Source organism: Pan troglodytes, chromosome 19 (genome assembly GCF_028858775.2).
Source record: "Pan troglodytes isolate AG18354 chromosome 19, NHGRI_mPanTro3-v2.0_pri, whole genome shotgun sequence".
Lineage (NCBI taxonomy): Eukaryota > Metazoa > Chordata > Mammalia > Primates > Hominidae > Pan > Pan troglodytes.
Genome location: NC_072417.2, coordinates 81,310,345 through 81,335,622, shown reverse-complemented (window position 1 = coordinate 81,335,622; position 25,278 = coordinate 81,310,345). Strand labels below are relative to the sequence as shown.

Below are 25,278 nucleotides of genomic sequence, written 5' to 3'. Positions count from 1 at the left end.
CTTCAATCCCAGCCTCTGTGTATGGCGTGCAACTCAGCGTTTTCCGAAGTCAACAATTGGGACTTCATGTAATACCAGGTCTGTCAATAGGACAGAATATATAAGATGGGCCAGGTGCAGTGGCTCATGCCTGTGATCCCAGCACTTTGGGAGACCGAGGCCAGCAGATCACTTGAGGTCAGGAGTTCGAGACCAGCCTGGCCAGCAGGGTGAAACCCTGTCTCTACTAAAAATACAAAAATTAGCTGGGCATGGCAGTGCACATCTGTGATCCCAGCTACTCGGGAGGCTGAGGCAGGAGAATCATTTGAACCCGGGAGGCGGAGGTTGCAGTGAACTGAGATCATCCCACTGCACTCTACCCTGGGTGACAGAGTGAGACTCCGTCTCAAAAATAAATAAATAAATAAAAAGGAATACATAAGATGGGTTGGGACAATTTTAATTTTAAGCCATGTTTGCAGAATTTGGAGAAACTTCAGCAGTTGGAAAAAAAATACTAGTCAAACTAATAACATCTCCTGGGGAAAAAAAAAAAAAAAAAAAAGCTCATGGCCAGACACGGTGGCTCACGCCTGTAATCCCAATACTTTGGGAGGCTGAGGCAGGCAGATCACCTGAGGTCAGAAGTTCAAGACCAGGCCAGGCACAGTGGCTCACGCTTGTAATCCCAGAACTTTGGGAGGCCAAGGCGGGTGGATCACCTAAGGTCAGGAGTTCAAGACCAGCCTGGCCAACATGGTGAAACCCCATCTCTACTAAAAATACAAAAATTAGCCATGGTGCTGCACGCCTGTAGTCTCAGCTACTCAGGAGGCTGAGGCAGGAGAATTGCTTGAACCTAGGAGGCGGAGGTTGCAGTGAGCTGAGATTGCGCCATTGTACTACAGCCTGGGCGACAAGAGCAAAACTGCATCTCAAGACAAAACAACACAAGCTCAAGTTTTGGTCTTACAGATTGAAATGAATCCGACCCATAGCTGCCCATCAATGTGGCTGAGTCATGGTCTGACTCTGGTCATGATCTCTGGCAAGTTACTTAAGCTCCCAGAGTTATCTGCTTATCCGTAGCATTGGAGGGCCTGTGCCATCCTTACAGGGGAGCTGGTGGTCTAAAGGAGATAACAAATGGTTAGTGCATTGCACACAGCTTCAGTGTATTAGGAATTCTGAAAAATCTCAAGCTCTCAGTCCTGGTCACCAAAGAGAACCAAGAGAGAAGCTGAGAGCAATGCAGACAGAGGTGGTAATGAATGGAGTTCTCTCAGGCAAATACGTCGTCCTAATAGTGCTGGGAAGGATTTGTGAAGAAATCAAAACTTCCCATCACACCCACATGCACACACACCCCATTACAGAAATATAGGAGATATGGTCAGACTGTGTAGATAATTGTCAAAAACCACAATTTTTGTTTTGTTTTGTTTTTTTGACACAGGGTCTCACTCTGTCGCCCAGGCTGAAGTGCAGTGGCACAATCTCAGCTCATTGCAGCCTCAAACTCCCATCTTAGCCTCCTGAGCAGCTGAGACTATAGGTGTGTGCCACCACACCCGGCTAATTTTTGTATTTTTTGTAAAGAACGGGTTTCACCATGTTGCCCAGGCTGGTCTCAAACTCCTGAGCTCAAGCAATCCACCCGCCTCGGCCTCCCAAAGTGCTGGGATTACAGGCATCCCAAATTTTTTAAAAGAGAAAAAGAATTATCACCATGCTGGGCATTATAACACTAATCGCATATTTATGTTGAATTTTTCAGCTTTTTATTATACCATTGCAACTCCATGAGTCATTTACCTTCTTTACTGTTTTTCTCTCTCTCCTAAGCCACCCATTTTTTCTCTGTTTGATTTTTTTCTTTTTTTTTTTTTTTTTGAGACAGGATCTGGCTCTGCCACCCAGGCTGAAGTGCAGTGGCGTAATCTCAGCTCACTGCAACCTCCTCCTCAAGCCATCCCCCCACCTCAGCCTCCTGTGTAGCTGGGACTACAGGCACGGGCCACCACACCCGGCTAATTTTTGTATTTTCTGTAGAGATGGGGTTTTGTTGTGTTGACCAAGCTGATCTCAAACTCCTGGGCTCACAAGGTCCACCCACCTCAGCCTCCCAAAGTGCTGGGATTACAGGAGTGACCCACTGCACCTGGCTGTCTACTGGATTTTTAACATAGATTAAAAAGAGATTTTTAACATAGATTAAAAATTAAAAAATAAAAATAAAAAAATACAGAAGGATTGAAATTAAAAAAAAAAAGAAGAAGAAGAAGAAGAACAAAAAGAAGGCCAGGTGCAGTGGCTCATGCCTGTAATCCCAGCATTTCGGGAAGCCAAGGTAGGCAGATCACTTGAGGTCAGGAGTTCAAGACCAGCTTGGCCAACATGGTGAAACCCCATCTCTACTAAAAATACAAAACTCAGCCAGGCATGGTAACACAAGCCTGTAATCCCAGCTACTCAGGTGACTGAGGCAGGAAAATCACTTGAACCTGGGAGGCGGAAGTTGTAATGATCAGAGATTGTGCTACTGCACTCCAGCCTGGGCAACAGAACGAGACTCCATCCTTCCAAAAAATAAATTAATTAAAATTTTTAAATTTTAAAAAGAGACTGGCTGACATATGTCATACCTTCATATGGCCAGGTGGGATTACAGGTATGCCCAGCAGGCCACAGTGGGTGAGAAGGGCAGCAGGATGCTCTATAGCCTTGCTTCTCGTGCCATAATGTGCAGAATCCCTGGGCTGGTTTTTGTTTTTGTTTTTTGAGACTGGATCTTACTCTGTCACCCAGGGTGAAGTGCAGTGATGCAATCATAGCTCACTGCATGCATAAGTCTTGTTAAAAAGCAGACCTGGGGGTAGGATGTGAATCTGTGCACTTCTACCAAGCATGTAAGTGATATCCACCATGCTGGTTCAATGACTACGCTATGAGTAGCAAAGATAGGAAGGGCATATGGGCTCTGGACTCAGAGAGACCTGGATTGGAATCTCCATTCCTACCTCTTTCCAGCTCCGGTGCAACCTAGGCAACATAAGCTTCCTTATCTGTAAAATCAGGTATCAGGTTGGTGCAAAAGTAATTGTGGTTTTACTTTCAACAGCAAAAACCGCAATTACTTTTGCACCAACCTAAGAAATACCTACCTCACACAGTGGTCACGTGGATTACAGATAAATATAGACAGTGCTTAGAATGTAACAATTTCTCAATAAAGACCCACTATTATATTAACTATTGTTTTATAGATAGACGAGCTGAGACTCACACCTTTCCCAAGTGGCTCAGACAACTGTAGCCTTAGAAATAACCACAGTGCACTGTCCGAACAAGGGAACACGTGTTTTGTGCTGCTTTATTACCTGAGTGAGGCTTATCATCTTTTTTTTGTGATCATAAATGCATCTCAGGATACTTAGGAAATACAATGACAAAGAGGAAAATAAAGAGAAAGTGGAGAAAGAGTCACCGCTGGGTGTGGTGACTCACGCCTGAAATCCCAGCACTTTGGGAGGCCGAAGTGGGCAGATCACCTGAGGTCAGGAGTTCAAGACCAGCCTGGCCAACATGGCGAAACCCCGTCTCTTCTAAAAATACAAAAATTAGCCTGGTGTGGTAGTGGGTACCTGTAATCCCAGCTACTCAAGAGGCTGAGGCAAGAGAATCTCTTGAACCAGGGAGGCAGAGGTTGCAGTGAGCCGAGATCGCGCCACTGCGCTCTAGCCTGGGTGACAGAGCAACACTCCGTCTCAAAAAAAAAAAAAAAAAGAAAAAAGAAAATGAAAACCCTGAGTCCCACGACCAGAGAGATTCCTTGATAACATTTTGGCATATCTCCTTTGAGTCTCCGTTGATAGGACTACAAAGATAGGGTTACAGAGCTCATTAGGATCTTACTGTTGATGACTTGCTTCCTGCTTTTTTTTTTTCACTTACTATTATATCATAAGCATTTTCCCATTTCATTAAATGTTTTTTCAAAACATCCTATTTGGTGCCTGTTTGGCATTCCAACATCAGAATGCTGGCTTAGTTGTCCATGCGGGGAGAAGCTCAAAAGGAATCCTGCGCACTTTCTCTCTCTCTCTCTCTCTCTCTGTCTGTCTCTCTCCCTCCCTCCCTCCTTATGTCCAGTGTCTGGGCTAGAAGCAAAGACAGCAGGCAGAGGAGGAGGGAGGCCCCACATGTGTGAGACCCTGGCAGCACAAGCCTCTCCCTAGCTGAGCTCAATAGTCTGAGGAACCTGGAAAATTTCAATAGAAGAATTTTGTGGACCTCATCGTTGAAAGGTTTCTTGCACTCCCTGCAAATAACACATTTAAATTTGCACAGAATGTACCGTGTATCTTATTTGCCGTCTTAACTGTTTCCTGTCTGCATCTTTAATTTATTGCTGATGGACCACAGTCTTGGAACTTTGCCTTGTCCTGGAGCCTATCGCAAATGTGTCAGACAGCATTACCTTGATGGTCCATCACCCTGTGGACACGCTGGACAAGGAGGGTGGTTGTAGCCTGGAGTATCAGTACAGCCCATATCATGGCTATATGGGATTCCAAAGTAGTAATCAAAACCTGGAATAGAAGCAACCGGTTAGCACCCCCACGTGGCTGCGACTCCATGTGCTTGCCTTTGTACACCCACGACAAAAATGTAATTTCCTATGATTTAATACTGCAGTGCTATAGAGTATGTAATTATAAGAGGATTTGATTAATATCCCTTTGTAGTATGCATAGAAAATCACTTTGCTGGGTTCTGGCTGTTAGATTAGATTTGCAAAACATCTTGTGATTAGAATTAACCCAGTTTGGGAGGAAGTGGAGAGAATTATTGAATGCCTAACATCTTCAACGAAATTATGGACATACTCAGTATTTGGTGAAAACCTACTATATACATGACACTTTAAGGGATAAAAAAAAAAAACAGTTGTTCTTAGCTGCCACAACCACAGAGAAAAAAAAAATTATAAAAAATTTTTTAGAAACAATAAATTCTGCCTTCAAGAGACTTTTCATGTGAGGAGAAAATAAGATACAAAGATTAAGAAATAAGAGATGAATAGGTGAGCCAACAAGAGTGATCACAGGAAGTTACCCCCGATAGAGATGGTGGGATGGGGATGGGGCAGGAATCTCAAAATGCTCCTTGAAAGATACTGCCTTTCAGCTGGGACTCAAAAGGCTGGCAGAATTTGGGCTTGGAGTGGTGGAGTGAAGGTGAGGGATGGAAGGGTGTAAGCATTGAAACCCAAAGCCTTTGTGTTGAAGTTTTCTTCTGAGTTCCTCCTTCCTTCTATCTCTTCTCCAGCCCAAGCTTTATTTATTTATTTATTTATTTATTTTATTTTATTTTTTGAGACGGAGTCTCGCTCTGTCGCCCAGGCTGGAGTGCAGTGGGGAAATCTCGGCTCAATGCAAGCTCCGCCTCCCAGGTTCATGCCATTCTCCTGCCTCAGCCTCCTGAGTAGCTGGGACTACAGGCACCTGCCACCACGCCCGGCTAATTTTTTGTATTTTTAGCAGAGATGGGTTTTCACCGTGTTAGCCAGGATGGTCTCAATCTCCTGACCTCGTGATACACCCACCTCAGCCTCCCAAAGTGCTGGGATTACAGGTGTGAGCCACTGCGCCCCGCCCAGCCCAAGCTTTTAATCAAAGGCTATAGCTGCATATGCAGCTAGAATGCAAAAATTCTCCAGAAAAAGGAAACCTTCCCCAATTACCCAGGTAACTGCTTCAGCTCTCTTTATTTCCTAGAGGTAGATAGAACTCAAATCTCACAAAGAATTGCTATTTCTCATTAGCCTCAAATTCCAGGCCCAGGAATAGGGAGAGCTGTGTTTTCAGCTTCAACTCCTGCCCCTCCAAATCGTTTTTGGCCCTCTCTATAAGCACACTTCCTAAAAGAAGCAAGCTCTCTTCAGTTCCCTGTGAGCCTCATGCTTTGGGGCCTCGGTGGCTTTGCCTGGAATTCTCTGCTCTGTGTCTCTCACAGGTGAAACTGCATTAGCACTTCCCAGCCCAGTTTGAGTGTGAAGTTTCCTACAGAATTTCCCTGCTCTTCACTGCATCCCGCCTGCCACAGCCCTGCACTCAACCCATTCTCCTAGTGTAGCCTACAGACTTTTTATCATCTGGGTAATACCGTCTTCCCCATTAGTGATGCACTCCTCGAGTTAGACATTAGATCTTTGCCAACCCAATATGTGGTGTATGTAGAATAACTAGTAGATGTTTGTTGCATTTTTTTTTCTTTTTGAGACGGAGTCTCAGTCTGTCTCCCAGGCTGGAGTGCAGTGGCACGATCTCAGCTCACTGCAACCTCCACCTCCTGGGTTCAAGCGATTCTCGTGCTTCAGCCTCCCGAGTAGCTGGGACTACAGGCACCTGCCACCACGCCCAGCTAATTTTTGTATTTTTGTAGAGATGGGATTTCAGCATGTTGGCCAGGCTGGTTGCAAACTGCTGACCTCAAGTAATCCACCTGCCTCGGCCTCCCAAAGTGCTGGGACTATAGGCATGAGCCACCACGCCCAGCCTGTTTGTTGTATTTTTAAAAAATTGATACCTTCATGCTAACTTGGTTTGCACAAATGGATTTAGCTACCCCCTAGGTACACAATATAGCCCTGAAATGCTACTGCATCCGGTATCAGGATGACTCTCCACCAAGGAGAGCAAACTTCTGCCGGAAAGAGCCAAATAGTAAACATTTTAGGTTTTGTGGGTCAGATGATCTCTGTTAAGGCCACTCAACTCTGCCATTGTAGCGCAAACACACCCACAGACAATATGTACACAAATGACTGTACATATTGGCTGTTTTCTTTCTTTCTTTTTTTTTTCTTGAGATGGAGTTTCAGTTTTGTCGCCTAGGCTGGAGTGGTGCAATCTCAACTCACTGCAACCTCCACCTCCTGGGTTCAAGCAGTTCCCCTGCCTCAGCCTCCCAAATAGCTGGGGTTACAGGCATGCACCACCGTGCCGAGCTAATTTTTTATTTTTTTAGTAGAGACAGGGGTTCACCATGTTGGCTGATCTCAAACTCCTGACCTCAGGTGATCCACCCACCTCGGCCTCCCAAAGTGCTGGGATTACAGGCGTGAGCCACCATGCTTGGCCTTGCTGTTTTCTAATAAAATTTTATTTACAAAAACAGCTAGCATACTGGATTTGGACCACAGGTCTATGCCAACCACTGATCTAAATCACAGGCATCCTCATACCCCAGTGTTAGAAAGACCTCGTTGTGTTTGCAGGAGCCCTGACCTGAGGAACAGCCCAGGGCAGCAAGAGGAGCATGGGTGCTTAGAAGGAATGTGGAAGTGTGCTTGGCATAACCCAGGGCATGTGAAGTTTTTTTTCTGACTTCCTCCTTCATTCTATCTCTTCTCCAACCCAAGCTTTTAATCAAAAGATTAACCAGGCATGGTGGCGGGCACCTGTAGTCCCAGCTACTTGGGAGGCTGAGGCATGAGAATCACTTGAACCAGGGAGGCAGAGGTTGCAGTGAGCCGAGATCATGTCACTGCACTCCAGCCTGGGAGACAGAGTGAGACGGGGAACCAGGACAGTGCACCACAGAGAGGATGTAAGAGGCAGGAGGGAAAAGGAGTGAACTTGGACATAAGCATGAAGAAACCTCAGAGTGTCCATGCCAGAAGGCTTTTTGGAATTGTCTGGTCCAAAGAGCAAATAGGTAGGAGGTACTCTTTCTTCCCACTTCCCACACCCACAGCAGACACCAGATCCATCATGGTACCACTTCCTGCTGCATAGGAGCTGGTCTCAGTATCCCCTCACCACAGGAATATGCCCTCAAGGTGCCAACACCTGATCTGGTCCAACCCCTCAATTGTCAAGTGAGAAAACTGAAGACCAAGGAGGAAACAAGTTCTGGAGTAATTTTTAGTGAGTGCAAAAGCCAGGTCTTCACTTCTCCCATCTGTCATTTTTTTTAAAGCATGTGCGGACGATGCCACGAATGCCCACCTGGGAAAAGGGGCTCAAGGGAGGAGAGGGAGAGGAATGAGCATCAAAGGCGAGGTAAGAGTTGAAGAAGACGTCATCCAATGGGGTTACTGACCAGTGGGTCCCTGCTGAAGGCTGGCTCCAGGCCAACCCTCTGAAAGTCATTCTCCAAATGCAAAAATCTTCCAATGCAAACCTTCCGCCAGGTCTAGGACAGAACAATTCAGCCGTTTTCCATAGAGATAGGGAGAGATACTAGGGCAAGGGAGGGGAGAAGTCTGCAAAGTAGTCAGAGAATCACATTTGCTTATAAAATGGCAGAAGAGGAAGGGGCCAGGGACAGGAGAAGCCACCAAAGCTGAGATCATGGTAAATGCCTTTAAGAGAAAGTCCATGGCTTCCTATAGGAAATGGAAAAGGTCAGTGGCACGAACTGCAACTTTGAAAAACCATCAATAATTCAGTGAATTGGACGTTTGGAGAATCCGCCCTTCAGCAAAGTGATTTTCAGAGAACCAGTTTTGGTAGCTTGATCTTGGCCTACTTCCCCAAGGCCAGAGGGTGAGGAAGCAAAGGCTGCAGGAAGAGGCCAAGAGGCAGCATCTCCTGTTTGGGTCTATGGCCAGGTTTCCTGCTTCGGTGAACCCATCAGTCAATTTTTACCTCTTCCCAGATTAGCCATGTCTGGACCTCATGGGGCAGAATGTTCCCTGAGGTGTAAAGAACCGAGAGATGGCAAAAAAGCTGATGGGCCTGTGATGGGGCAGTTGGAAGGGCAAACAGGCACCAAGGAAGGACAGTCAAGGAAGATGCCAGCAAGTGGGATGTAAGGTCCCGGAGAGCCCTGGCACCCCAAATGCACTCAAATGACCTCGTGAACAAAGATGTCCTAACTTAGGGTTGCCCCCAGAGACAGGAAGGCTTAGCTGTTCATGGAGTCTTACACAGAGACCTTTATTTTCTGTTTCCCAGGCAACAAATCCCCAAAAGAATTCTTACCACGGAAGTTGGGGTGATAAGAGCCGTGGTGTCCAAGATGCCATTTGCCTGTAGAAAAACATAAGAGAGATTTTCAGAGGAATCCCCATAGGGGTACCACGGCCCCCTGAGGAGCTGATCACACACTCAGCTCTCCATTAGCTTCGCCTCGCACTGTGGACAAGCCAAAAGAAGCTGCAATGTGGTGTACAAGCCAGGCTTTGCTCTCTGGGGCCGAGACGGTGTCCACAGGGACACATAAAGGATGACTCCAGACTCACACGGGAAACCACAGTGAAAGGGGAAGACAGCCCATCACCAGGAGCCCAGAGAAGCCTGAGCCTCTGCCCCTCAAAGAGGGCTCCACAGACACAGCAACCCCACATGGGCTCCTTCACTTTGCCCTCCTGCACTGGGGCCCTGCAAAGGCACCAGGCGGCCCAGGGTGCAGGTGCACCGCCCCACATCGTCTCAGAAATGCCCGCTTCCTGCCTGGTTTCATCATCTTCCTCTCTGGCCAACATCAGCAGCCCGCAGTTCAAGCACCGAGACACCTACGGGGCAGCAAATGAGGAAACTCAGACACCCTGCTGCTCCTCGGTCTGCAAATGCGTTCAATCTGGGGGAATAATTGGGCAATGTGTGGCAAGAGCTCTGACAGTGTCAGAACTCTCTGATCTGCTCTTCCGCTCTGAGGAGTAGACCCCAGGGACGCCACCCCCATGGTGAGGGGGCAAAGAAAAGAATGTGGTACAAAGATTGAGACGCTGGCAGCATTAAACCGCTCAAATGAGAGATTAACGGGCAACCACAGGAGTATGTCTAAGTACATTATTTGATGTGGCCTCAATAAGGAACTATCGAACTATTTTTTCAAGACAACTGCATGTAGCAAAAATTAAGAATCGGTGAAACTGGATGAAGGGCCTCTAGGAGTCCATTATTCCCTCCCTGCAACTGCTCTATGGGATTGAAAAAAAAAGATTAATAAAAAATTGAGAGAAATGGGCTCTCAATTTCTCTCAATTGAGTGGCTCATGTCTGTAATCCCAGCACTTTGGGAGGCCGAGGCAGGCGGATCACATGAGGCCAGGAGTTTGAGACTAGCCTGGGCAACGTGGCAAAACCTTATCTCTACTAAAAATACAAAAATTAGCTGGGTGTGGTGGTGCACGCCTGTAATCCCAACTACTCGGGAGGCTGAGGCAGGAGAATCACTTGAACCCGGGAGGTGGGGGTTGCAGTGGGCAGAGATTGAGCCACTGTACTCTAGCCTGGGCGACAGAGTAAGACTTTGTCCCAAATAAACAAAAAAAATGGAGAGAAATGGATTAAGCATTATGTGAAATATTTGGATTAAACATTACATGGGAACATGACATTATATTAAAATTATGAAAAGTATTGTTTAATCATAAAAATTATACTATGTAAAATTATATTACATGGAAACATAGAATAATGTGAAAGGGGGAAAAGTGGAGCCCAGTGGTATTCGCACAGCTAGTCAACACATAAACATGGACCAAGATTAGAAGCAAAGTGAGTGTTGTAAAAGGATCTGATATTCCTTTGGTGGGTCTTTAATTTTTCCTAAAAGTGTACTTTCGTTCATAATTGCAACAGCTGGATATGCTTAAATATCCTGTCCAGGATGTGCAAAAGTTGTCGTGAGTGGTGAGGGGGTGAGGAATGGCAGCTAAACAGTTAAGCTGCAAACAGTTGCTTACTGGGAGTTTAAAGGCATGAAGACGGAGGGGCCAGTGAGGTCAAATTCAGCTCCAGAAGAAGCCAGCTCCACTTCTGCAGCATAGGGGCTGAGTCTGGGACAGCCCTGGGACCTAACCCTTCCTGGCTATGAGTTTTATTATTTATTTACTTATCTGTAGATACAGAGTCTCACTATGGTGCCCAGGCTGGTCTCGATCTCCTGGGCTCGAGGGATCCTCCCACCTCAGCCTTCCATAGTGCTGGGATTACAGGCGTGAGCCACTTCGTTCAGCTGGCTGTGAGGTTTACATGGACGCATGTAACTGGCCTAGTAAGGAGAGTCAGCCCACAGTGGCAGTTTCACAAATGGTGTCTTGGTGTTGATGTTGTTAACATAATGACTCCTTGGGGTATGAGAAGAAAGGGATTGGAAAAAGAGAAGTGTGTGACCTTAATTGGTCTCTCCTACAGCCTGGGACTTACCCCTTCTGGGACAAAGAATGCCGCACTCCAGGTTGAGCTTCCGTAAAAGGATATCAGGCTCTTTAACCCAGAGTGGGATAAAAGGGCCAATAGCAGAGGCACCAGCCCTGGGTCTGGGTAGAACAACCTCCCACAGGTTCACACGGTTCAGACACCCAAGGCATGCCCACATGGCCACCCGCTTGTGGTCGCACCCTCCCTCCCTTGCAATTTCCTGTATAGTGGAGGAGGCAGGGATCCCAAGGGGTCCAGCTCTTTGAGAGTTAGACTAACAAACACAGGGAGCTGAGGATTCTTCTGGGAATACTGGGCTGTCTTGGCTCCTGGAGGGGAGAAGGGCAGTGAGGCAGAGCCTCAGGGCAAGGCTGGGAACAGATATACCTGCCTAGACCTGGCCTCCACCCCTCCAGGTTAGGCAGCTTCTCTTCACCGGCCTGAAACTCAGTTCTCTTGCCAATACAATAATCATCTTCATGCCAGTAAACAGCCCAGTGCCTAGCACATAATAAATGCTGAGTAAGAGATGCCTAAAAAAATGTTTTAAAGGAGAGGAAGTCATTGGACAATGTGGCAGACGTTGCTGGTCTCCCAGCAATGCCCATGTCCCCATGTATCCTGCTAATAGAACTGTGGTTTTGTTCAAAGGGAGGAAGATTACCATGCCCAAGTTCAAGTCAGTCACTACAATGCTGTCCCCAGTTTCTCAATCTGGGAGTGCAGCAGTGAGGCGTGGCCAAAAGACCCAGCTCTGGCCAATAAGATATAAGTGCAATTCTTGGGGTGCAGGCAGAGCTGAGCCACCTCCCTTCTCTTCTTCCTTCCTTGAGCCAAATCGTGGTTCAGGGGCCTAAAGTCGCTGGATGGCAGTCACGAGGCAGTGAGCATGAGGACAAACACCAAACACCAACATGCTAAGGATGGCAGAGCAGAAAGATCGAGAGAGAGCACCTGGCTCCCGGCAGCATCTTTGAGCAGCTGAATTAATGAAAGCAACCACTTACCACAAAACTTGCTATAATGGGAGGAAAATAGCTCCATGTGTGTTTTAATTCACTGTTAGGTCTTTTCAGTTCCTTATAGCTGAGAGCATCCCTAACTCACACAGCAAGACATGAACAGGAAAGCAGACAGGCAGTATGTTGGGAATTTGCAAACACAAGGCGGCTGCCACTGCAGTAAATGCAGCAGGCAGACGGGGCCCAGAGTTACCTATTATCCCAGTGACGTAACCCGCCTGCTGCAGCACCTCTGCCAAGGTGGTCTCGTTGAGCGGAAGGCCTCCCACAGAGGTGACTGCAAAGTTGCGTGTGACTCCATTGCGAAGGCCAAGCCGGCCGGTGAGCAAGGAAGCCCGGGAGGGTGAGCAGGTGGAGGCAGCTGCATGGAAATCCACAAACCTGCAGGGAAAGGACAGTGGTCAGGACCGCACCAACCACAGGAAGCCAGAGTGAAAGAAAAGGCAGTGCCCACTCAGTTCCTGCAATTTCAGTGCTCAAAGATCAAAGATCACCCAGTCATGGAACAAGTCAGGAAATGGGATTTCTGGCCAGGCGCGGTGGCTCACCCCTGTAATCCCAACACTTTGAGAGGCTGAGGTGGGAGGATCACCTGAGGTCAGGAGTTCAAGACCAGCCCGGCCAACATGGTGAAACCCCGTCTCTACTAAAAATATAAAAATTAGCTGGGTGCAGTGGCGTGCGCCTGTAGTCCCGGCTACTCAGGAGGCTGAGACAGGAGAATTGCTTGAACCTGGGAGGCGGAGGTTGCGGAGAGCCAAGAGCACGCCACTGCACTCCAGCCTGGGTGACAGGAGCGAGACTCCATCTCAAAAAAGAAAACAAAACAAAACAAAAAAAGGAAATAGGATTTCTGGGTTTCAGGAAAAAGAAACCCAGAGAGGCAACACAAGTAGTCCAAGTTTCCACAACTCATTCAAATGGATTTAATCCAACAAATTCAATCTTATTTATTCGAAGATTCCACATTTCAAATGTGCCTACTTACTAACGTTGTATGTTTTTAATCCCAAAATCAATACTTGAGGTGATTTAGGGTCATTTGCGGATATAGGCAGACCTGCAAAGTTTGAGTAGCTTTGGCGCACACATTCTCAGTGGAGGCTGAAGGAGGTGACCCTCTCCCTTCTGGTTTCAGCTCTCATATCGCACTGTAAACAAATGTCCTCACAGTCTATTTAGAGCCATGGCTTTTGCATTTTTGTGTTTTGTGTTGGTGGTTTCACTGTGGAAAATGGCCCCCAGATGTAGTGCCTACGTGCTGTGTAGTGTTCCTAAGCACTCAAAGGCTTTGATGTGCCTTATGGAGAAAATGTATGTGTTAGGACCAGGTGCGGTGGCTCACGCCTGTAATCCCAACACTTTGGGAGGCCGAGGCAGGTGGATCACTTGAGGTCAGGAGTTCAAGACCAGCCTGGTCAACATGGTGAAACCCTGTCTCTACCAATAATATTTTTTAAAAAATTAGCTGGGTGTGGTGGCAGGTGCCTGTAACCCCAGCTACTTGGGAGGCCAAGGCAGGAGAATCGCTTCAACCCAGGAGGTGGAGGTTGCAGTGAGCCGAGATCACACCACTGCACTCCAGCCTGGGCGACAGAGCAAGACTCCAACTCAAAAAAAAAAATACATACATATATATATGTGTATATATATATGTACATAAAATAAGGTATCTTTACACAGCAGCATTCATAAAATACAGTTATGTATTAATTTAATTAGTGAATGAAAAAATTGTGAACAGATGCCCATAGGAAGCTAACTCCATATTTTCCCTGGGAGCAAAAGAGTCAGTATTCCCCAATTCAGTACTCACGGTGGCTTGATAGAACATAACTATTATCAATAACAAGAATTGACTGAGGTCGGGCGTAGTGGTTCACTCCTTTAATCCCAGCACTTTGGGAGGCTGAGGCAGGTGGATCAACTGAGGTCAGGAGTTGGAGACCAGCCTGGCCAACATGGCGAAACCCCATCTCCACAAAAAATACAAAAATCAGCCAGGCATGGTGGTGCATGCCTGTAACCCCAGCTACTTGGGAGGCTGAGGCAGGAGAATCGCTTGAACCCAGGGGCTGGAGGTTGCAGTGAGCCAAGATCGCGTCACTGCACTCCAGTCTGGACAACAGAGCAAGAGTCTGTATCAAAAAATTAAAAAAAAGAATTGACTGAATCTATTACCTATTACTGTATGCCCAGTCCTTTTTTAGACATTGTTGAGAAATACAAAAGAATTCTAGCCATTATCCTATCCTCAAGGAACATGCAGAAACAAGACATTGAGTGACAAGACGTGAGCAAATGTAAGTCACAACAATGCACAATGGCATGTAATTAAGACCCCAAATAGATGGATAGAGCCACAGGACATGGAGATAAAGAATGCTCTAGGATTGAGATACGGAGAAAGAACTGGATGACGGTCCAAGGTTTAGAGAAATCTCCATAGAGGAAGTGGCACAGAGGTTGGAATCAATCTAAAAGATGGGACTGTTATGAACACTTCAAAAAGCACAAGGACAGGCATTCCTGGTGGAGGAATAGCACGATATTCTTATTTTTGCAAAAGGAAACACTGAAAGGATACACCAGAAGCTAATAAAAGAATGGTTTCCCACAAGAGGAGGGAGAAACAATATGTGGAGGGGGAAAGCAAGTATCTCTGGACTATGTTGTTACACAGTTTGACTTTCGCACCTTGTAAACGTTTGACATGGCCAAAAAGTAGAATTAAACCACAAGGGAAAAACAAGCAGACCCTATAATTAAAAAACAAACAAACAAAAATGCTGAAACAAATAAATCCAATCATATAATAAACAGTAGTATGACCACACAGAGGAAAGAATCATTTCAAGTAATATCAGCACCCAGTGTTCTGGCTGTACAACATTAATGGGATATAATCTAAGGACAAAGAGAACCACAAAAAAAGCTTAAACTTCACTCAGTAGCTGTTCCACTGGTGGCAATATTGGGTTCAGGATTTTGAAACTATTTTATGTGATATGGTAGAGTAAAGCAAACAAGTAATTATATTAATGTTCCTAATCAGGAACCGAGATTTCCAGGGTAAAAGGTAAAGATATAAAATAAAAGAAGATAATAAAAAACCTGTAATGTTAAAATTAATATAGAAGTCATTATGAACTCATGCTTTTTAAAAATACAGATCTCCCAGCTACTATCTGCTGAAAGGGCCTAGAATCATTGACACGCCTGTAGCAATGAGGATACTACACCTCTATCTTTGTTTTAAACCCCATCCTGCAATAAAAGGAATCGGCTCTCCTTGGAGAAATAGTTAATTCCAGATTTGAGGAAGGAGAAGAACCAGGGGAGTCTGGGACATCTGCTTGTGCCAGGAAGCAAAGAAAGACCCAAGAGCCAACTTCGAGGGGCTCCTCCTGGCCAAACTTGGGACAATGTGGGCATCAAAAAACAATTAGGCCTGGCGTGGTGGCTCACACCTGTCATCCCAGCACTTCGGGAGGCTGAGGCAGGTGGATCACTTGAGGCCAGGAGTTCGAGACCAGCCTGGCCAACATGGCAAAACTCCGTCTCTACTAAAAATACAAAAAAATAGCCGGACATGGTGGCACACGCCTGTGATTCCAGCTACTCAGGAGGCTGAAGCATGAGAACTGCTTGAACCTGGGAGGCAGAGGTTGCAGTGAGCCGAGATCGCACCACTGTACTCCAGCTTGGGAGACAAAGCAAGACTCAGTCACACACACACACACACAAAAAGAACAATTAGTGTATTTGATTGTAAGCCATGAATAAATAAAAATCCATTAGTCCATACTGACACTCAGAAAAATTCATTTACCACCATTAGAAAAGAATGTTAGGCCAACTCCACACCCTAAAAATTCGTAATTAAACATTCATCTTGACACTTTAGAAGGACCACAGTCATCACTAGGTGATGAGAGAAAGCACTCCTTTTCAGAAGGATGCCAGGCAGTCAGATGCAAGGAAGGGATGGCAGGCTCAGGAAATCACCATTTTTGCAACCCCACCTCCACCTCACCCAACCCTCATCTATTTTCTTTTTTCTTTGGTGCAGCCAAATCAACCCATCCCCCAGCTAATAACTGATGATCAGTGGATGTGTTGGGAGTGGTTGTTCAGAGTGTCAACCGCGGAGCATCATAAATTGGACAGAGCTGGCGATCCCCACCTTATAAAATGATTAAGTTTAGTGTCATGCACAACGGGTACCCTGACCTCGTACATCTCCTGATGGGATGCAAGATGAAGTTTATAAAATCAAGGATTCTTGCCAAAAGCGTTTACCCTGAATCTAATCAAACCTCTAGATCTAATTTCCAGGTTACAGGAAATACAGCTCATAGAAAAACAAATTAAATGACACCACAAGGAAGTAATTTAACAAACCAGTATTTTGATATTCTACAAGAAAACTGGTCTAGTCTCTTCAAAAAGTCGGCATCATGGGATAAAATGGGATTGGGGTGGGTAGTAACCTACATCAAAGACATTAAAGAGACAAAACCAAATGTAACATGTGATCCTTGATTGGCCTGCAGTTCAAATAAACTAGCAATACGTTTGAGGATAATTAAGGGAATTTTAATACAGACCCAATGTGAGACATCAGGGAATTTTTGTTCATTTTCTGAGTATAATAACAGTATTATAGGCATATGGAAGAATAATATTCCTCTTTTTTATTTTTTTAATTTTAATTTTTATTTATTTTTCTCTTTTTGAGACACGGTCTCGCTCTGTTGCCCAGGCTGGAGTGCAGTGGTGCGATCTCGGCTCACTGCAACCTCCACCTCCCAGGTTCAAGCAATTCTTCTGCCTCAGCCTCCCAACTGAGAGCTGTAGCTGGGACTACAGGCACGTGCCACCACGCCCGGCTACAAAGTGGCTGATTTAATGTTATGTATATATCACTTCATTAAAAAAAAAATCCTAAAACTGAGTGGAGAATGCTCAAAGAGAATCTCTTAGGCAGGGGCCTTGGCCCCTTAAGCTGGCTGTCAGGAGGTCTTCAGGAGAGAAAGCTACTGATTTATAACTAAGGGATTCATTTATCATTTCACTCATTCCAAAAATATTTACTGAGCAGCAACAGCTACTGGGGCAGACCCTGTAATCCATGTTAAGGAAGCAAAGAAACAGTCCCTATACTCAATGACCTTCCAGTTTCATTTTCAAACAAAAGTCCAAGGAGGTCGTTTCCATTTTACAACGAATAGTTATAACCATTTTCTAGCTTGAACTACGAACAGAGCGCTTTACATGTGCTAAGTCATTTAATGGCATTAAATGCCCCTCCTGGGAGAGCCCTAGGATGGGCTCATATAAGGATTCCCATATATAGATGAAGAAACGGAGACAGGGGGAGGTTAAAGACCTTGCCTCACACTGCTGGAAGGGGTAGAGCCACAATTTGTATCCAGGCAAATCCAGTCCGTGCTCCTGGCCGTGGCACTATGCAGTCAGGTATCCAAGGACACACCCTGGGACTCAGGCGTGTCTGATTCCAAATCCTATGCAGGTGCCATTAAACCATGCTGCCTCTACTAAGAACTCCAGAAGCTTGTCTTGAAAGTTGAAGGGAAGGGGCAGGGGAGACTCGCCCACTCCACAGCCAGTCTTGGAAGGAGGAAACTGAGATAAAGTGAAGTTTTAAAGCAGAGAGGAAAATGTGCCCAGTCCCCCTGGCCTAATGTAAGGGAGGACAGAAAAATGAATTTGGCTTGGGCATGAGAAGAGACCTTGAGGCTTAACCATCCAAAGACAGGTGTGGGACACCCACGCGTGCACACACACACTAAAAACACACATGTATACACCACACATGCATGCACACACACACACATCTTCAAATACAGCTCAATGTGAACGGAGGAAAGTACTAACTGGGCCTGGGGAAGGCCTCTTGAAATCAGATGACACAACACTGGAATGATCTATTCAGGGAAGCCAGTTTTTCAAGGTTTTTATACCCTAAAAACCATCTAGAGAAAAACCAGGCACCTGAATGCCTGGGGGGTTTTCCTCGGAGACCTGCCTGAAACAGAAGTTTCCTGGAGCGAGTGGTGCTGGGATTCTAGGAATGTATGCTTTTGGAAAGAAGAGTTTCTGCTGGCCGGGCACAGTGGCTCACACCTGCAATCCCGGCACTTTGGGAGGCCAAGGCGGGCGGATCACCTGAGGTTGGGAGTTCGAGACCAGCCTGACCAACATGGAGAAACCCCGTCTCTACTAAAAATACAAAATTAACCGGGCGTGGTAGCACATGCCTGTAGTCTCAGCTACTCAGGAGGCTGAGGCAGGAGAATCACTGGAATCCAGGGGGCAGAGGTCGCGGTGAGCTGAGACTGTGCCATTGCCCTCCAGCCTGGGCAACAAGAGCGAAACTCCACCTCAAAACAATAAATAAATAAATAAATAAATAGAAGCGTTTCTGCTTAGCTTCCTAATCTCCAGGTGCCTGTTCAGGGCCATGATCATCCAGACAGCACCTTGTTTCTGGAAACCTTCCTCCTTCGCCTTCCAGGAGACCTGTCTTCATCCTCCTTTGGCCTCCCTGATGGCTGCTGTTCTCCCTCCACTGTGGGCCTGTCTTCTTTTGTCCACATCTAAGATGTTGGATGTGCCCAGGCTCCCTCCCCAGCCCTCTTTTTACTTCTAGTCCACTCACACACTCTGGGAAGTCTCAGACAGCCCCACTCTCTAAACTAATGCCTAAAAGCTGATGATCTCCAAATCCGTATTTCCAGTTCAGACTTCATGCGGAGACCACCTTCGCTCCCCTCCCCTCCCGGACATCTCTTCTTGGCACCTTAAACGCAATAATCCAGGGCTGCCCTCAGTGTTTCCCCTCCAAAATTGCTCCCATCTGCCATCTGGGGAGCAGTGCCACCACCATCCACCCCACATCCCAGCAGAGAACCCATCAGGGCTGCCTAGACGCTTCACTCCCGCTCATTCTCCATGTCAGGTGGTCACCAAGTTCTATCAAGTCTCCCAGATCTGTCCTCCCTCTCTTCCACCCACTATCACAGCCTCCATAGAGGTCCTTAGGAGCTAGAGTCAAGGTTATTACAGGAGCCTGATCTTCCCGTCACCTCAGGTCACCCTCCACACTAGTACAAATATTTTTCTTTTTCTTATTTATTTGTTTATTTATTTATTTATTTATTTATTTATTTATTTGAGACAGAGTCTCATTCTGTTGCCCAGGCTAGAGTGCAGTGATGTTGCAATCTCAGCTCACTGCAACCTCCACCTCCTGGGTTCAAGTGATTATCCTACCTCAGCCTCCTGAGTACCTAAGATTACAGATGCACGCCACCATGCTCAGCTAATTTTTATACTTTTAATAGAAACGGGATTTTGCCATGTTGGCAAGGCTGGTCTCAAATTCCTGGCCTCAAGTGATCCTCCCGCCCTGGCCTCCCAAAGTGCTAGGATTACAGGCATGAGCCACTGTGCCCAACCCAAATGTTTTTCCATAATGCGAATTTGATCACACCAATCCCTTACTGAAAAACATGATCTTGGCCAGGTGCGGTGGTTCACACCTGTAATCCCAGCATTTTGGGAGGCCAAGGTGGGTGGATCACTTTAGGTCAGGAGTTCAAGACCAGCCTGGCCAACATAGTGAAACCCCGTCCCTACTAAAAATACAAAAATGAGCCAGGTGTGGTGGCGGGTGTCTGTAGTCCCAGCTACTCAGGAGACTGAGGCAGGCGAACTGCTTGAATCTGGGAGAAGGAGGTTGCAGTGAGCTGAGATCGTGCCACTGCACTGCAGCCTGGGCGACAGAGTAAGAGTCTGTCTAAAAAAAAAGAAAGAAAAGAAAAGAAAGAAGACCAGGCACGGTGGCTGACACCTGTAATCCCAGCACTTTGGGAGGCCGAGGCAGGCAGATCACCTGAGGTCAGGAGATCAAGACCATCCTGGCCAACGTAGTGAAACCCCGTCTCTACTAAAAATACAAAAATTAGCCAGGTGTGGTTGTGGGTGTCTGTAGTCCCAGCTACTTGGGAGGCTGAGGCAGAAGAATCGCTTGAAACTGGGAGGCAGAGGTTGCAGTGAGCTCAGATAGCACCACTGCACTCCAGCCTGGGTGGCAGAGTGAGACTCCATCTCAAAAACAGAAAAGAAAAACACGATATTGCTCTTCTTGCTTCTCTGGGCTTATCTGCTGCCCCGATGCCTGCACCTCCTTTGCTTCCAACACACCACATTACTCCCATGCATCTGTGCCTTCGCACACGCCGTTCTCCCCACTGGGAATGTCTCTCCCCACTATCCTACCTTCCATTCATTGGCAAATCCCAGCTGTCTTCAAGGCCTAGTTCAAGTGTTCGAATGTTAGCACCTCGATGACATCCTCCCTGATCTCTCCTCCTGCAACCCATCTGCCACGCCCCAATACCCGCACAGAAGCGGGGTCTCCCTTCTCCATGTAATTATATACCATTTGACATATATCTTTTTTTTTTTTTTTGAGATGGAGTCTCGCTCTGTTGCCCAGGCTGGAGGGCAGTGGCATGATCTCGGCTCACTGCAAGCTCCGCCTCCTGGGTTCACGCCATTCTCCTGTCTCAGCCTCCCGAGTAGCTGGGACTACAGGCGCCCGCCACTACGCCCGGCTAATTTTTTTGTATTTTTAGTAGAGACGAGGTTTCTCCGTGTTAGCCAGGATGGTCTCAATCTCCTGACCTTGCGATCCACCCATCTCGGCCTCCCAAAGTGCTGGGATTACAGGCATGAGCCACCTGGCCGACATATCTCCTATAACACTCAACTACAACAGTGATAATTGCTTGAGTCCAGGAGTTCAAGACCCAGCCTGGGCAATATAGGGAGACTCCCGTCTCTACAAAATATTTAAAAATTAGCCAGGTGTAGTGATACATGCCTGTAGTCCCAGCTACTTGGGGGGCTGAGGCGGGAGGATGGCTTAAGCCCAGGAGTTAGAGGCTGCAGTGAATCATGATCGCACCACTGCACTCCAACCTGGGTGACAGAGTGAGACCCTGTCTCAACAAATAAATAAATAAATAAATAAATAATAAAGGCCACTAATGCTTTGACATGCCTCCCATTGAGAGGTGGGGTCTATGTCCCCTCCCCTTGAATCTGCATGGGTTCTGTGACTGCAGTGACCAACAGAATAATGTGGCAGTGAGTGACCCTACATGCCAGTTTCTGGGCTCAGGCCTTACAAGACTGGCAGCTTCTACCTCCTGTCTGGAAACACTCTGTGAGCCGCCATATAAGAAGCTGAACCACCCAGAGACCATCACGTTGCAGAGGCCGTCTGTAGGTCCTCTGGCCGGTGACCCCAGCTCAGACCTTCCCCGTGGAGATGTCCGCCATGGGAGCAAGGCCATCTCAGACCTCCCAGCCTGACCATCTGCTTGCTACACTCCACGAGGCGACCTTAGTCAACGCCCAGTACTAAAGAATTGCCCAACCAAGGAGTGCCTGAATTCCTCACCGCAAAGATCATGGGCTCTAAGAAAATGGTTGTTGCTTGAACCTAAGGTTGGGGCTCTAAGAAAATGGTTGTTGCTTGAACCTAAGGTTGGGGCTGGCTTGTTACTCAGCAATACACAGCCAGAAGAATGTCTGTGTCTCTCATAAGATAAGGTTTGGTTCACTATGAAGTCTCCAGCACAGCAAAGAATAAATGGGGTGCTACCAAATGTGTGCTGATTGGATGACGCCACTATCCTCTTTGCTTTTGTACCACATAACAAGGCTTGCTAAAGAGACCTGGGCCTCAGTCCCAGAAGATGGGTTCATTCCCTGATGCTGTTTTTCAAGGTGACAAACAGCAATGGACATCATCAGAGAGCAGTGAAATTGCACTGTGAGATCCCAGTCCTGTCCATCTGGAAGCCTGGCCTGGCCTTGAAACCAAATCTTAGAAGCAGGCCATTGATCCCTCTGTCTGCCAGAATGAGGGAAGGGAAGGTGTGTGCGCCAACATATGCACTGACAGGTTGGGTGAGGTCCTCCCTCCAGAACCTCAGGGAGCTCCTGGCGCCACCCCGGCCAGCTCTTCCTTCCTGACCATCAGTCTCCTGGAGGCTAGAAGAAACACTGCAGGCTTTCTTCCCTCCATCACTGGGGGCCTTGGGTAAAATTCCCTAGGCACAGGTTTCTTTCAAAGCGTCCCTGGCAGCCACACGTATTGGGACCACCAGGACCCAACTTCTGAGCCCAGGATGTGGATATGGCTGGTAGCTAGTAACTGCTACCCTTTGATGTCCAAATCGACTTCTAGCTATTGCTCACAACTTTGCTCCCCAAATATTCATCTCTACCCAGCTTTTTCTGTTCCCTTCCTCCTGAGACTGAAGCACAAGGATCCTCTTGGCTCACACTCCTAAACATTCCTTATAACAACTCTTATTACTCTTTTATTATTATTGTTATTATTATTATTATTATTATTATTTTTGAGACAGAGTTTTGCCCTTGTTGCCCAGGCTGGAGTGCAATGGCACGATCTCGGCTCACTGCAACCTCCACCTCCCGAGTTCAAGCGATTCTCCTGCCTCAGCCTCCCAAGTAGCTGGGATTACAGGCGTACACCACCATGCTCGGCTAATTTTGTATTTTTAGTAGAGATGGGGTTTCGCCATTGTTGGCCAGGCTGGTCTCGAACTCCTGACCTCAGGTGATCCACCCGCCTTGGCCTCCCAAAGTGCTGGGATTACAGGCGTGAGCCACCACGCCCGGCCTCTTATTACTCTTTTATTTTTTTTGAGACGGAGTCTCGCTCTGTCGCCCAGGCTGGAGTGCAGTGGCGCGATCTCCCTTCGCTGCAAGCTCTGCCTCCCACATTCATGCCATTCTCCTACCTCAGCCTCTCGAGTAGCTGGGACTACAGGTGTCTGCCCCCATGCCTGGCTAATTTTTTGTTGTTGTTGTTGTATTTTTAGTAGAGACGGGGTTTCACCATGTTAGCCAGGATGGTCTCGATCTCCTGACCTCATGATCCACCCACCTCAGCCTCCCAAAATGCTGGGATTACAGGCGTGAGCCACTGGGCCCAGCCCTCTTATTACTCTTATAGCTGACATTTATGCAACACTTACTATAATCCAGGCACTTTTCCAAGCACTTCACATACATTAAGTCATAAGCTTCTGTTGCCCCTGGCTTCATTTTGGTCAGAATTTGTAGCTCTGTACAAGCTGGCCCAAGCTTACTGGTGTTGTCTCTTTATCCACCACAGCATAACCAGCTTCAAAATTCATGGAACCCAGTAAAATATGAAAATGCAGGGTCAGGTGTTGCAGGAAGTCAGGGACCCCGAACAGAGGGACTGGCTGAAGCCATGGCAGAAGAACATAAATTGTGAAGATTTCATGGACATTTATTAAGTTCTCCAAATTAATACTTTTATAATTTCTTGTGTCTGTCTTTACTGCAATCTCTGAACATAAATTGTGATGATTTCATGGACATTTATTAGTTCCCCAAAATTATACTTTTATAATTTCTTATGCCTGTCTTTACTGCAATCTCTTAACATAAATTGTGAAGATTTCATGGACACTTATCACTTCCCCAATCAATACTCTTGTGATTTCCTATGCCTGCCTTTAATCTCTTAATCCTGTCATCTTTGTAAGCTGAGGATGAATGTCGCCTCAGGACCCTGTGATGATTGCATTAACTGCACAAATTGTTTAAGCAATATGAAATCTGGGCATCTTGAAAAAAACAGGGTAACAGCGATGTTCAGGGAACAAAGGAGATAACCTTAAAGTCTGGCTGCCTGTGGGCTGGGCGGAACAGAGCTATATTTCTCTTCTTTCAAAAGCAAATAGGAGAAATATCACTGAATTCTTTTTCTCAGCAAGGAACATCCCTGAGAAGCAGAATGCGTTCCCAAGGGGAGGTCTCTAAAATGGCCACTTTGGGAATGTCTGTCTTTCACGGTTGTAGATAAAGGATGAAATAATCCCCAGTCGCCCATAGTGCTCCCAGGCTTATTAGGACGAGGAAATTCCCACCTAATAAATTTTGGTCAGACCGGTTGTCTGCTCTCAAACCCTGTCTCCTAATAAGATGTTATCAATGACAATGCATGTCGGAAACTTCATTGGCAATTCTAATTTTGCCTCGGTCCTGTGATCTCGCCCTGCCTCCATTTGCCTTGTAATATTCTATTACCTCGTGAAGCATGTGATCTCTGTGACCCACACCCTACTCATACACTCCCTCCCCAAGCTTGCTGGTTTTGTGGCTTGGGGGCATCACGGAACCTGCCAACATGTGATGTCTCCCCCGGACACCCAGCTTTAAAATGTCTCTGTTTTGTACTCTTTCCCTTTATTTCTCAGACTGGCTGACACTTAGGGAAAATAGAAAAGGACGCACGTGAAATATCAGGGGCTGAGTTTCCCCCAATAGTCAGGCCAGGCACAGTGGCTCATGCCTGTAATCTTAGCACTTTGGGAAGCCGAGGTAGGCGGATTGTCTGAGCTCAGGAGTTCAAGACCAGCCTGAGCAACACAGTGAAACCTTGCCTTTGCACTGGGCGCAGTGGCTCACGCCTGTAATCCCAGCACTTTGGGAGGCCAAGGCAGGCAGATCATGAGGTCAGGAGATTGAGACCATCCTGGCTAACACGGTGAAACCCCGTCTCTACTAAAAATATGAAAAATTAGCCAGGCAAGCTGGTGGGCGCCTGTAGTCCCAGCTACTCCAGAGGCTGAGGCAGGAGAATGGCATGAACCCAGGAGCTTTCAGTGAGCCGAGATTGTGCCACTACACTCCAGTCTGGGTGACAGAGCAAGACTCTGTCTCAAAAAAAAAAAAAAAAGAAAGAAAGAAAGAAACCCTGTCTTTGCTAAAATACAAAAAATTAGCTGGATGTGGTGGTGGGTGCCTGTAGTCCCAGCTACTCGGGAGGCTGAGACACGAGAATTGCTTGAACCCAGGAGGCAGATGTTGCAGTGAGCTGAGATCATGCCACTGCACTCCAGCCTGGGTGACAGAGTAACACTCTGTCCCCGCCCCCTCCCCCGCAAAAAAAAAGAAATAAAGAAAAGTAAAGGAAAGAAAAAGGTAAAGAAAATGCAGCGTCCCTGGTTCAA

The 25,278-nt window shown here is 46.7% G+C and overlaps 1 protein-coding gene across 6 annotated transcripts in view; it reads right to left on the bottom strand.

The window, feature by feature from the left end:
• Positions 1–25,278, bottom strand: part of ARSG (arylsulfatase G) — a 187,640-nt gene that overhangs the window by 88,598 nt on the left and 73,764 nt on the right. For all 6 annotated transcript variants that reach the window (XM_024350567.3, XM_511646.9, XM_054670626.2 and 3 more), the window contains 3 exons: positions 12,357–12,544; positions 8,976–9,023; positions 4,463–4,574 (listed from right to left, as the gene is read on the bottom strand). In XM_024350567.3, the coding sequence (XP_024206335.2) occupies positions 4,463–4,574; positions 8,976–9,023; positions 12,357–12,544 (348 nt within the window). The remainder of the gene's footprint in view (positions 1–4,462; positions 4,575–8,975; positions 9,024–12,356; positions 12,545–25,278) is intronic.